Consider the following 14,307-nt stretch of genomic DNA (forward strand, 5'->3'; position numbering starts at 1 on the left):
TATTTTTTCAAAATTTAGTTTGTTTGAAATAAGAATAGCGACTCCCCTTCTATGTCCTGATTTATATGAAGAGAAAAACACATCGGAGAAGCCCATTCTCCTCAGTTTTTCATGCTCTTTATCATTCAGATGTGTTTCCTGTAAATACACTATATGAGCTTGTTCTTTCTTCATTTTAGATAAAATCTTACTGCGTTTAACTGGATTCAACATCCCGTTGACATTAAAGGAAATTATTTTAACGTTGTGCCTAACCATATGTATCTAAAGACATTAACCAACTCAGCTAAACAGAACTTAATTAATCTTCTCCCTGAATAAACAAGAACAAAAAAACATACATAACAGAACAATGATTCCAAGGTTGGGGTCTCTAATAGATGACCCTGAACTGAGCTAGATGGAACTTCTAGCTGTGGGGGAAAATCTCTCTCCCATGTGGGTCGAGGGCCCCCATTGCAGCATTCACAAAAATAAATGGAAAGTTCAGTGTACATTTCACCAAAAAAAACTTGTATATTCCTCCCTTCTATATATTTTCGTTTAAATTTGGGAGAGGGATGTCCACAAAATAAATAATAAATGACTTGAGAGAGAAAAAATTAGGCAATGAAAAAATTAACCTTACCGCATCTCTCTCAAAGTAAATATTGCACCAGCTTTTTCAGGTTTACTTAGCTCACCAGAAGTTTGAAATTAGTACAAACTTAAAGCTCTTCTGGAGGGGATAGGGGCCCCCTTCTGAAAATTTGCAGTTTCTCCCTTATATTCTTCTCTCGCTCTTCTTCCGTTCTCTGTTGTCTCGGGCCTCTAACCATTTCCCAGACGGTGTGGGATAGCTGTTCCGCTAGGCTCTCCCTCGGCGTGATTACACTGATGGGCAGTCCCCTATCTTTCATGTCTGCGGTTGCCTCCTCTGCCGATTGGTATAGTCGCGTCCCGTCATCATAAAACACGCGTAGTTTGGCGGGGAACAGGGTCTGAAACCGGATCTGTTTCTGTTTTAATACTCGTTTAGCTTCCGCGTATTCCTTACGTTTCTGAAGAATTGCCGTGGGGTAGTCTTGGTCAAAGTATATCGGTCTCTCATTCAAATACACATTCTTTTTTGCCCAGGCTTTGCGCAGAATCTCTTCTTTAAATTTGTAGCGGTGGAATTTGATTATAATTGACCGTGGTTTATCTCCCCCGTTGCCGGAGGGTTTTGGGGCGAGCGCGCGGTGAGCTCTCTCGATGCCAAGGTCCGTAGTCGGAGGGATCTCCAGTGTGTCTCGCAGTAACTTTTCCACAAACATCGCCGTTGACGTGCCCTCTGATCCTTCGGGAACATTGTAGAGCCTTATGTTCTCTCTTCTAGATCTCCCTTCTTGGTCGAGTAATTTGTTTTCTTGTTGATTGATGACTTTTATCATCTTGCTCATGACCTTCTCCATATTCTGAACGCGATCTTCTACTTTTCAAATTCGCGTTTCTGCCTCCGCCAATTTTTGATTAACACTGGTGATTTCTGAGATAATTTCGGTTAGTTGTTGTTTTGTGTCTTTGCGAAAGTCCCTTATCTCCTCCAGAACCCTTGTTAAACTTGCCGCCTCACTCGGTTGAAGGCTCGCGTTAGCTTCGCCATCTTGTACCTGCGTAGGAGAGCTGTTCCCTGCATTTTCTTCGTTCACAGTTTCTCCAGCTGTGCATTTTTTTGTTTTCATCTCTTCTTCCCATTCTTGCCCCACTTTTCGAGCTAAACAGAATTAAAAAAAGTTATATCTGATAATTTAACGGGGCAATGAATTGGTTTTCCCGGAGGAGCTGTTGTTTAAGCTGCCATTCAGAGTGATGACGTCACCGGTACCTCTCTATGTCTTCTTAAGGCATGCAATAGGTTTTATGAGAAAGAACACAAAATGTAAGTCATTTTTCTATGAAAATCTTGACGTCCATTACATGTTCATCAGCACTACGATAGAAGCTTGTTTCTAATTGGCTTGGCCATTTACTAGTACAAACTGAGGGAAATTATTTGCTTTGCTCAATAACTGAATTTCACAGTTGGTGTTCATTAAGCTTAATTTGTATCACACCTTTTTAAATTAACATTTTTATTGATTCATAATCTCAAACAGGCCATGTATGCCTACGAGAGCCCCCACGACAAATTTGCAGTCAGATTGCGTAAGGACACACACGCAAAAAGCAGTTCAGTTTCCTCAGACAGCCAATAGGAGACATAAGCACAAAGAACATGCAGATTCATTCAACAACTGTCCCTAAGGAGTGTTACTACACTCCAGCCGCTAGGCGGAACCAGCAATAAAAGAAAAAAAAAGGTGCCCAGCTTCCTCGGATGGTCAAGTGGAGTCAGGTCCATTCGGCTGCAATGTGAGAATCACACAATAACTTTCTCAGTCCATTGACTTTATGAAGGACGTAGCCTTCTGTGGGCATGTAAATATTTTGCGGCCATACTTAGTATCTATTCTCAATTTGGCTAGGAACATCAGTACAAAAGTGACCTTCCGTTGATGTAAGATTTTCTTGCATTCCTTGAATCGATCATGTTTCTCTCTTGTTGAATTCGCAAATTCTGGGAACAAGAAAATGCTGTAGTTCTTCTAAGAAATATGTAAAATAGTTAAAGGATGGGAAAGGAGGAGGCGAGAACCGGCTTGACGATATAAATCATAGTTTAATGGAAAACTTAAGACAACACAAACACACATGACGGACATGTCCGCTAACGATCTCTCTCTCCCGCACAGCCCTCTGCAGTCGACCTTTAAACCTCACGGAGGCATAATTAGCCTAATACGGGACCGGGTGTGTAGGATCATGACCCGGCCCCGCCCTCCGCCCTGCCACAAAATACTTTGTGAGTTTGCTTGATTTCCAGCTTATGGCCTATTATATCGAGCGGACTCGGGAAGAGCTTGTCTAGGAATTTCACCATATCTCGGCCTTCTTTGTTCTCAGGAATTCCAACAATTCTGACTTTGTTAGAATGATTGACGGTTATGATCCTCAAGGTCTTCCAACTTTTCCCAGATGCACTCCAAGTCTGTCTTGGTCGCTTGCGGTATAGCAGCTAATTCCCTCTCTAATGACTCCAGATAATCGATTCATTTCTCAACATCTCCCATTTTTGTAACCAACTCAGAGAACTTTGTCTCCGTGGCAGTGGTCGATTGACGAATTACAGAATGATCCTCCAAGTCAGCAACGACATTCGCCAGCATTGCCTACATGCTCGACAGTTGATGCTGGATCTTTTCCACCACACCATCCAAAACGAGTCCCCGGTCTGTGGCATTGTCATGGGCATCAGCTTGAGCACATAAGTGTCTTTTAACCAGTGTCGAATCTCACCAGTTTATGACACAAAGTATTAAAAACTAGCAAAGTGCACAGAGCTCGCCGTTAACACGTCAGACCCTCGCATGGCACCACCAGACTCTCCAGAACAATCCTTTAACTATAGATTGCCACAGCTCAACTGTTCTTGCAATTTGTATACTGCATGTAACTTTGCATTGTTAACCAATGTTGACCGAGTAACACAATGCTACTCATAGATAGCACTAATGCATTGACAGTGCAACTAGTATGAAATCCACCTACTTTTGGTGCAGAGCAAGAGATAAAGGTGATACCTACCTACACAAAATTGTAAATGTGAGGAAGTGGAAGCATCAAATTTAACATTGTGTGATCATTTTCCACTAAAGAACCACATTGGGACACATGCTTACCAACATCAAGAAAACACTGATAGTCATCACGGATTTTTTTTTCTTTGCCATGTTGAGCTGTTTGGGTTATAGTTCAAATACCCTGAAGAGAATAAGCATTTTTGAGCCATGGGTTCCCTTAGGATTTTTCTATGGGTTTTTATCATGACAATTTAGAATTTATATGTAGATTTAAGGTTTGTGGTAAACATTACTTGAAGATGCATGGACGTTTTGTTCTACAACATATGTTTTGCTCTTCAACAAAAAGTACACACCTTAACATTGAACCTTAAACGTGCATTTTGAAGCTGCATTGAAACAACACACTTTTAAAGAAAACACACGGTGGTTTAAAAATTTACATTTGAGGTATGAAAGTGTAATTTATGTTGTTGAACATAACTTCCACGTATCTTCTAGTAATGTTAACCACAGACCTTATTTTAAACATGAATCCAAAACTGCCATTCTAAAAATGCCCTGAAGGAACCCATGGAGAATTTGCCCACAAATTGACGTCAAGGCTGAACAGCTCTATAGCCTGCATTGATAGTATTTGGACTTTTGCTTTTATGCATAATCTGTCATTTTAGAAGTATTGTTTTTTTCTCCCAGTTTAATATGAAGGGACAACTATAACTACATAATTTGTAGGTTGAAACCTCTGAAACATTTAACCACTGTGGCTGTGTGGCACAATCAAAGCATTGACTCAACAAATGGCATGAGTTTTGGGCGGACATACTAACTGTATGTCTGACCAATAGTAAATGGTGCTGTTCATTAAACCTGTTTATCATATTATTATTTTATTTGATGCTATTGGCACACTTCAGCTTTAAATTAATATAAAAAATGAATAATAATTATACATTTTTATATAGCACCTTTCAGACATGAATTTAAGTGCTACCCAGGTCAGAGTATAAAAAGATAAGTAAAAAAACTATAAAAATAAATGGAAAAACAACATGAATGACAAAGCATAAAATTATTAATTAATCAAAGCTAACCTAAAAATATGGCTGAATGCTTTTTGTATGAATAGAAAGGAACTGGGATGACAACCATACATTTTAATGCTATATGTTTGCATCACGAGTCATTCAGTGTACTTTACATCACACCTCCGGTTGCACATTTAAAAAATTTCCTTTAGCAGATGCTTTTATCTAAAGTGACTTAAAGTGAGTTAAAATAATGAGTAATAATGACTAATGATAAAAATAAAATAATGACTTTAATATGTTAAAGTCTTAGAAATGCATGCACACAAAACAGAGCCAGATTCCAGGATGTGATCTTTGTCTTTTAATAAAACAATGATTGTATTTTTTATACAGGTAATTGGCCTCCTCAATGTTTTCTCACCCTCCACCAGCCTAGAAGAATTCAATGACGTGTGAGTATTTGCCATTCCACCACATCTGAAACATGTGAAAACAAATTGCAACTCTTGGATGCTCTTCAGGCTCCTGCGATGTAGTTGTCTACTGATCTTATTTCCTTGCAGCTAGAATAATCAGATTTCTCTGAATCTTTTTCTCTCCTCTGTACCCATTCCAAGAAATGTTGTGAAAGGTTGATAGGGGATTTTTGTGTGACATTATAGGTGCTTGTAGGTCAGAGATGCTAACCTAACTCCAATTGCAGTTCCTGGGTAAAGTGACAGGGTAAGGCCGCCATAGAGAGAAAAAAATAAAAATCACAGCAGACACACATTTATCAGTGAAGCCTGGTCCACATGGTAGATGGACGATAAAGTGCCTTTTCGACAAATTTACAAGCTCTCGATTCCAATTTAATTTCGACTTGATTAGATTTCGTTTAAGTTGGGTGTATTTCATAATGTCCATTTTGCTTACATTTAAAAGAAATGCTGGTAAAACTTTATAATAATATTCCATTCATTACAGGGATAGTTCACCCAAAAATGAAAATGATCTTATCATTTACTCACCCTCATGCCATTCTAGATGTTTGACTTTCTTCAGCAGAACACACTTTTTTTTTTTTGAAGAAGAAGAATATTTAAGCTCTTTAGGCAAGTGAATGGGTGCCAACATTTTGAATCTCCAAAAATCACATAAATCAGCATAACAGTAATCCATATAACTCAAGTGGTTAAATCAATATCTCCAGAAATTATATGATGATAGGTGTGGGTGAAATATTCTTCTAAAAGAAAGAAGTTGTTCACACCTGGAATGGCATGAGGGTAAGTATAAAATTAGAGAATTTTCATTTTTGAGTGAACTATCCCTTTAACATTATTTAATGCATTAGTTATCATAATCTAACAATGAACGATATATTTTTTTTACAGTATTTATTATTCTTAGTTCATGTTAGTTAATAAAAGTAGACTTGTTCATGGTTAGTTCATATTATCTAATGTTATTAACTAATGTTAACAAATGGAACTTTATTGTAAAGTGTTACTGAAATTATTTCTAATACAGCTAATGCTGTTAATTCTGATCTTCTAACTTGGTACATTATGAAAATATATATAAATAAATGTCATCATTAGTTTTTAATCTCTTCGGTCACATTTTAAATGTATAAAATGAACAAATTCCATGTATTCCATCAATTCAATTAATATGTCCTGAAAATTGCATACAGACATTTTTACTTTCATAATGCAAAATTTGGTCTCATATACGAGTGATTTACTCACATTGTAGAGTTGCGCATGGAGCAAAAGAATGATCTTGGCATTTAAGAATGATATCAGAATTGTTCAAACAAAGATCGTGATTAATCTTGTTTGTTTTTAGCAAAGATACAGTGGGTACGGAAAGTATTCAGACCCCCTTAAATGTGATATTTCAGTTTTTCTTTTTTAATAAATGTGCAAAAATGTCAACAATTCTGTGTTTTTCTGTCAATATGGAGTGCTGTGTGTACAATAATGAGGGAAAAAAAATGAACTTAAATGATTTTAGCAAATGGCTGCAATATAACAAAGAGTGAAAAATTTAAGGGGGTCTGAATACTTTCCGTACCCACTGTATATCTTTTTTGCGATTTTAACACTTTTTGTTGATTCCCACAAATGAAACGGAACAAAGCAAACCATATACAGTATACACAGAATCAACTTTTAACCCCCATTATTCCTTTTCCCCTCCCAATACCCAACCCCACCTTGACCCTCAACAAATATCCCTGTGGTCAAAGCCTGAGATACACGCATATATACAAACAAACAAAGAATAAAAAAGATTAAAAAATAAACAACCATTATTCGACCATAATCATGTTTCTCTCCACATGGTTCTCACGAAGAGTCTTCCAGAAATGTCAAGTATTTGTCCCATGTCTTACCATAGACGTCTAATCTACCAAGCTGTTTATATGACATCTTTTCAAATGCCGCCACCCTGCCCAATTCGGTGAGCCATTATTGAAATGAGGGAGTGCCTTTTAACTTCCGTCCTCTAAGAATAATCTGTCTGCCAATCGTTACACTAGTTTGGACCCAGCTTTTTGTATATTTGTCAACTACATTAATAACCACCCCATCACCCAGTATACATAGTCTGGGGCAGAATGAAAGTTGAGTGAGCAAAGATTTTTAATCACAATACCTTTTATTTGTTTTTCACCATTTTAATAGCCACGGACACTGGCATGCTGTTAAATCAAACAAACTACCAAACAAAGATGAGTCTCCTGAAACACTGATGGTTTGCCCATTGTGTGTTGAAAGACATGTACAATCTGGTAACATTCAGATGTCTTGCATTGTCAGAGTGATGGTTGAAAAACCAGCAGAGTGCTTCTGCTACAGGATTGGTGAAGAACATCGTGGCCATGCACGTGTTGGGAATACCCACAGTTTCCATAGCAACAGGACTTTATCCGCTCAGCATAATTTCCTTACAGTACATGTGCAATAATCTGCAAACTCTTATTGCCTCATAAAACCCACTCTTAAAACATTCAACACATACAAAAGAGAGTGAATTATAGATAAAATTGCCTTAAGGTATATTTTGAAGGCTTATTTAAGCTTTAAATTTAATTAGCTTTAAACTACCTTTTGAAGCCATCCCCCACTCTTCCTATATCTTTGTTGTTGACATCAAAGATTGTACATGTCAAAAGATTGTACATAAAATCAAACTCTATGGTATTTTGATGCAAATTCATCACTTTGCCACTTCGTAAGAGCTAGCCAATTAGGCAGACACAGACAACAGTCCAAATCCGTTGGATGCTACGGTCTTGTATACTGCCAAAATGTTCAGCCAAGTCTCAGTAGAGCTCATTTCAATCGAGTGAAAGAGCCAACTGAGGTCACAACTGTAGGGAGAGAGAGAGCGTTTCCTTCAAACAACAACTCCAGTGTGAATTTGTGTTTGCTGTAAGGAGATTGGAAACAGGAGCTGACAGGTTACACAAATGCATGCACACACTTGGGACGAAGGGCCGCACTGTTCTGCATATCTGTGTCAACTTTTGCACAAGCACTGCAAGATGCAGGGAAACTAGAACTAAGAATACTATAATGCTCCTATAAATACCCAAGCCTCCAAAATCTCATACAGAATGAGAGGGGGCAAGTGAGAAGGGCACATTTGGCAAGAGATATTTTTGGAATGCATATATGCGTATGGTTGCAATGCACACACTCAATGTCAACTGTGCACACAGCATAACTGCTCACCTTTATTGGAATGCATTTACACCATCATTTAGTTGTTGTACCCAGAGTGTTTGTCTTAAATGTTACGAGAGTGCAGCGCAGCAAGGCGTTCATGCTTGTTAAGTTTAATGATCGTGCTCATGGTTGGGTCAGCCGGGAGCCGTTTGGATTCCTTTAACAGTTCAGCAGAGCTGTTAGCAGGCAACATTGTACCCAGCTGGCCCCACACCAGAAACATTCCAATGTTCCCATTTGTGGGGGTGCAGGCTGATTGGTTGTGCTGGATGCCACTCAGGACTAATAGCCACCCCCCTTTTTCCTTCTGTGTTAGTGCTCTATGCATGTATTTATCCAGTGGCTGGTTGCAATGATGTTTTGAGTGTGAAAAATATACTATAGTACTATAGTAAAGGCCTACTTGAAATTTAGCTGTTTTTTTTTCATCTATAACGTAAAAAAAGTTGATTTGCAACATTGAAGATGCTGTGTCATGATGACTTGATTTGTTGAACAGGTACTTGGTGACTCACCTGATGGGCGCAGACCTCAACAATATCGTCAAGTGTCAGAAGTTGACAGACGATCACGTCCAATTCCTCATTTACCAGATCCTACGAGGATTGAAGGTGAGCCCCACCCACTTTTATTTTTTTTGCCAAGCTGTACTGGCTTGATTTAAAGGAATAGTTCACCCAAAAATTAAAATTCAGAATGTCATTCCAAACCCATGTGACTTGCTTTTGTCTGCAGAAAAAAAATTGCGATCTCCAAATTCCATACAATAGCAGTTGATAGTGACTCACTTTAAAGCTTTCTTTCAGGCTACTGTTGAATATGCTGTTGATTATTCTACTGTACAAATAAAGTAATTCAGTCATTCTGTTGTAAATTTAAGAGAGAACCTCGCAGTGTTAATACTTTCATCTAAAGAAATCGTTCACCCAAAAATTTAAATTCTCTCATCATTTACCAATCCTCATGCCATCCCAGATGTGTATGACTTTTCTTTCCTCAACTGAACACATACAATATTTTTAGAAGAATATTTAATCTCTGTAGGTCCATACAATACAAGTGAATGGTGACCAAAACTTTTAAGTTCTAAAAAGCACATAAAGGCAGCATAAAATTAATCCATATACGACCATATCCGAGTGGTGTAATCCATGCCAGCTGAAACAATCGAATCAGATTTGGGTAAGAACAAACCAAAATCTTGCCATTGCAATCTCGAGGCACAATCATGATTTCAAGCTTGATTATACTTTCTAGTGCTTGATGCGAGCTCAGAGCACTAGATGCTATGAAGTGTCATCGAGCTTGAAGTCATGATTGCTAAGGAGTCTGCTGATGTCCAGATTTATATGTAAAAAATAGTTATATTTTGGTCTTTTGTCACCCCAAATCTATTGGATCACTTCAGAAGACATGGATTAAACCACTGGAGTAGTGTGGACTACTTTTATGCTGCCTTTATGTCCTTTTTGGAGCTTCAATGTTTTGGTCTCTATTCACTTGCATTGTATGGATCCACAGAGCTGAGATATTCTTTTATTCTTTCTCATGTTTTCAGCAGAAGGAAAGTCATACACATCTGTGATGGCTTAAGGGTGAGTAAATGATGAGATAAATAAAAAATTCCTTTTTAAGTGCGTTTCATTTAGATGTGTCCCCTGTATTTACAGTTGAAATCAGAAGTTTACATATACTTATGTTGAAGTCATTAAAACAATTTTTTTTAACCACTCCACAGATTTCATAGTAGCAGACTATAGTTTTGGCAACTCATTTAGGACAGCTACTATGTGCATGACATGATTAATTTTTCCAACAATTGTTTACAGGCAGATTGTTTGACTTATAATTGACTAAATCACAATTCCAGTGGGTCAGACGTTTACATACACTAAGTTAACTGTGCCTTTAATCAGCTTGGAAAATTCCAGAAATTGTTGTCAAGCCTTTAGCCAATTAGCTTATGATAGGCTAATTGGAGTCAATCTGAGGTGTACCTGTGGATGTATTTTAAGGCATACCTTCAAACTTAGTGCCTCTTTGCTTGACATAATGGTAAAATCAAAAGAAATCAAATTGTGGACCTCCACAAGTCTGGTTCATTCTTGGGAGCAATTTCTAAATACCAGGAGGTACCACTTCCATCTGTACAAACAACACCATGGGACCACGCTGGAGGAAACAGATAGACAAGTATCTATATCCACAGTAAAACGAGTCCTATATTGACATAACCTGAAAGGCTGCTCACCAAGGAAGAAGCCACTGCTTCAAAACCACCATAAAAAAGCCAGACTTCAGTTTGCAAGTGCTCACGGGGACAAAGATCATAGTATTTGGAGAAATATCCTCTGGTCTGATGAAACAAAATTTGAACTGTTTGGCGATAATGACCATTGTTATGTTTGGAGGAAAAAGGTTGAAGCTTGCAAGCCGAAGAACACCATCCCAACCCTGAAGAATGTGGTGGCAGCATCATGTTGTGCAGGTGCTTTGCTTCAGGAGGGACTGGTGCACGGCACACAATAGATGGCATCGTGCAGGGAACGCGGCCCGGTAACTACCCCGTCAGCGGCAACGTGAGTGGTTCACCCCCGGCGACTCATTAACACGTCCAGTGGTTCGAGGAACGGGTCCGGCAGCACACCATCTCATCCAGCACCAAACACACCCTGCTCTGGTCCTGGGCGTGCGAGGATGCCAGTGTGTGCACACGTGGATATTTGAAGTCGGCTCCCTGAGAAGAGGTGCACTCTGCATTTTAAGGGTGATGAAGCATTATTCCCATCAGGTGTGCTTCATTCACCGCTGAATAAATGAGACTTATTATGCACCTCTTCTTGCTCTCCCGCCCAACTCCCATCGTGAGCCTGGCTGAAGGGCGGCCCTAAGAGGCGGGGAAACGATGACGAGCCAGAGGGGTGGATCATTCCGCTACAGGGCAGAACTGCAAAGGTGTGTGTAACAAGGAGGCCTACAAACCTGACTGCGTTACACCAGTTCTGTCTGGAGGAATGGGCCAATATTCCAGTAATTATTGTGAGAAGCTTGTGGAAGGTTACCCAAAACGTTTGACCCAAGTTAAACAATTTAAAGGCAATGCTACCAAATACCTAACAATGTGTATGTAACCTTCTGCCCCACAGAGAATGTGATGAAAGAAATAAAAGCTGAAATATATAATTTATTTTCACATTCTTAAAATAAAGTAGTGATCCTAACTGACCAAAGACAGGGAAAGTTTTTCACGAATAATGTCAGGAATTGTGAAAAACTGAGTTTAAATGTATTCGGCTAAGGTGTATGTAAACTTCTGACTTCAACTGTATTGCCTTTTCATTGATTTTTGTGTTTGATTTAAGTGAGTTCATCTGTCTTTCTCAACAGTACATTCACTCAGCAGGCATCATCCACAGAGTAAGTACACCACACTTTAAGATTTATTTATTTATCATTAATGTGGGGTATTACTTGTCTCTTGTGCCATTTTAGGGCAGGCAGTGTTATGTTTTGGAAGCTAACAAGATAGGTATTGTAAGTGCCTCAGTTTAAAAAATAAAAAAGAGCTACTGAGAAATCTTGCCTATATAGTCATTACAAACTTACAGAATTCTTAGGTTAGAATTAATTATTTCCTCAGATTACTTACAGGATCATTAAGATTAGTGTGGAGATTCAAAATCAGCACACCACGATGAAGGAAAAACCCATTTTATTCACACTTAAAGAGCTATCCATCAGTGTGGAAATTAGTTTTTCTCATTATTACTGATCGTGGGTTTTATTGCTGATTTTGCTCAGGGAAACATATTTGGTTGTAGGGTTTCATCTGCTCTACTGCTTGTGTAAAGAGGCCTATACGGGTTCTAATCAAGGTTTTTTGAGTGGCGACCTAAATTTGGTTCACATTACTACATTTGGTATTGTTTCTGAAAGGAATTTGTAGTAAAACGTTTTGCAAATTCAATGCGCACCACTCATTTGGTCTGTCTGCTCAACTTTTCCTATTGTACAGGATCTTAAACCCAGTAACTTGGCTGTAAATGAAGACTGTGAGCTTAAGGTAAGGACATATTTATCAGAGCATGCACTGTTTATCATGATCTGCCATCATCTGATGCTTTTTCCACTGTCACATCTGAAATTATTATCCTCTGTTGACCAACACTTGGTTTATAGTTGGGCAAACACTAAGGCACACACAGGGTAATAGGAGTGCTGATAAGTCTCATCTAGTTTGTGGCTAATGTCGGAGCTGATATCTGAAAAATTTTGCAGATTCTGGACTTTGGGCTGGCACGACTTACAGATGACGAGATGACTGGATATGTAGCCACCCGATGGTACCGTGCCCCAGAGATCATGCTCAACTGGATGCACTACAACATGACAGGTCAGGATTACCCAGAATCCTCACTTGTATTCTTTTTCATTTTTGTAATATATTACTCTTTTTAATTTAACCTAAATGTCAACATTAAATGGCATTCATAAAACTCACATTGTATGGTGGGACTTGATTTCATTAATCAGGATTTGACTGGATCATAAAATATTGCGCTATGATATTATTGGTTAAATATTTTCCGTCACATCAATAGAAAAGTCGCTTTAGAATTGAATCAAGTTATTTTACTGCAGCAATTGCTCAACATTGTTGAATTCTTGTTTCTGATCCAAAGTGTTGGTTAGTTTTATATAAATGGATAGCTTTGAGGTTGTTCCATGATACCTAATGCATTAACTAATGTTAACAAATGGCACTTTATTGTAAATTGTTACTCAGTTTCAAATACATTAGAACTTAATGGGTTTAATTTTAAATGAAAACCTTAAACATGTGGTAATGATATAACAACATAAATGAAATAATGCACCATTGAGTTAAAAAATGAATGCCCACCACACAATGTGGCTGCATTATCACCTAATTCAATTATCCATCATCAGCTCCTTACTTGAAAGATTATGAAATGTTCTGTAGAACAAATAGAACTGAACAAAGGAAAGTAAATACATTCATGCTGTTTCCATGAATGAGAACATTATTTATGCTTTGTATTGAAGTGGACATCTGGTCGGTTGGCTGCATAATGGCTGAGCTTCTCACTGGACGGACCCTGTTTCCTGGCACAGATCGTATCCTTTGCCCCCTCCATTCAACTATAGCCCAAAATCTCTCTTTCTGGAAATACCCTCTGGTGGTCTGATATTTCGTGCCCCCACACACACACACACACACACACACACACAACGTCAGACAGTTTTTATGCATATGGTACAGTGATCCTGAAAGGAATGAGTCAGCTAGTGTCAGGACCACAGCCTCCTTGTGAGTCACCCAGCCTGCTGGTCCTGTTGGCAAAAACATGAATTTTGCTCAATCTTGGAGCACAAAGATTGTGACCCTGGTGCACACTGCTCATGGAATATCTGAACGGAATATGCTCAACGAAATGTCTTTAAAACCCCCTATTAAAAATATATATCTACAAGTACAAACACACATTCACACCACATTAAATGGGGTCTAGGCCATTTGAAAAAGAAAATATTTGGTCCAAACATTTTTGCCTTTTTGTGTTTTTCACATAAGAAAGAAAATACAAACAGGTTTGGAAATACAAGAAGGTGAGTAAAAGATGACAGCATTTTTGGCTGAATTAATTCCTTTAAATACACAAACTCTTGAGTTTCTCTGATTTTAAAGCATATGATACTCAAAGACATTTATACATGCATACAGTATGTCATGTGATGTTCTATGGCTTGCTGCACTGAAGCTTGTACATACTGTATGTTTTCTATGTTGGCTTGCCACATTCTTGCATGTTTCTAACTGGACTGCATGTTTGAATTGCCCTGATCTGTCATCTGTCTTCTTACATCACCGTTGAGTCTTCTAACAGTGAT

At 38.4% G+C, this 14,307-nt stretch overlaps 1 protein-coding gene across 2 annotated transcripts in view; it reads left to right on the forward strand.

Moving 5' to 3' along the window:
• LOC127632472 (mitogen-activated protein kinase 14B-like) overlaps positions 1-14,307 on the forward strand; it is a 45,612-nt gene that overhangs the window by 22,388 nt on the left and 8,917 nt on the right. For both annotated transcript variants that reach the window (XM_052111061.1, XM_052111060.1), the window contains exons 3-8: positions 5,066-5,124; positions 8,894-9,005; positions 11,782-11,811; positions 12,410-12,457; positions 12,673-12,787; positions 13,462-13,533. In XM_052111061.1, the coding sequence (XP_051967021.1) occupies positions 5,066-5,124; positions 8,894-9,005; positions 11,782-11,811; positions 12,410-12,457; positions 12,673-12,787; positions 13,462-13,533 (436 nt within the window). The remainder of the gene's footprint in view (positions 1-5,065; positions 5,125-8,893; positions 9,006-11,781; positions 11,812-12,409; positions 12,458-12,672; positions 12,788-13,461; positions 13,534-14,307) is intronic.

Source organism: Xyrauchen texanus, chromosome 39 (genome assembly GCF_025860055.1).
Source record: "Xyrauchen texanus isolate HMW12.3.18 chromosome 39, RBS_HiC_50CHRs, whole genome shotgun sequence".
NCBI lineage: Eukaryota > Metazoa > Chordata > Actinopteri > Cypriniformes > Catostomidae > Xyrauchen > Xyrauchen texanus.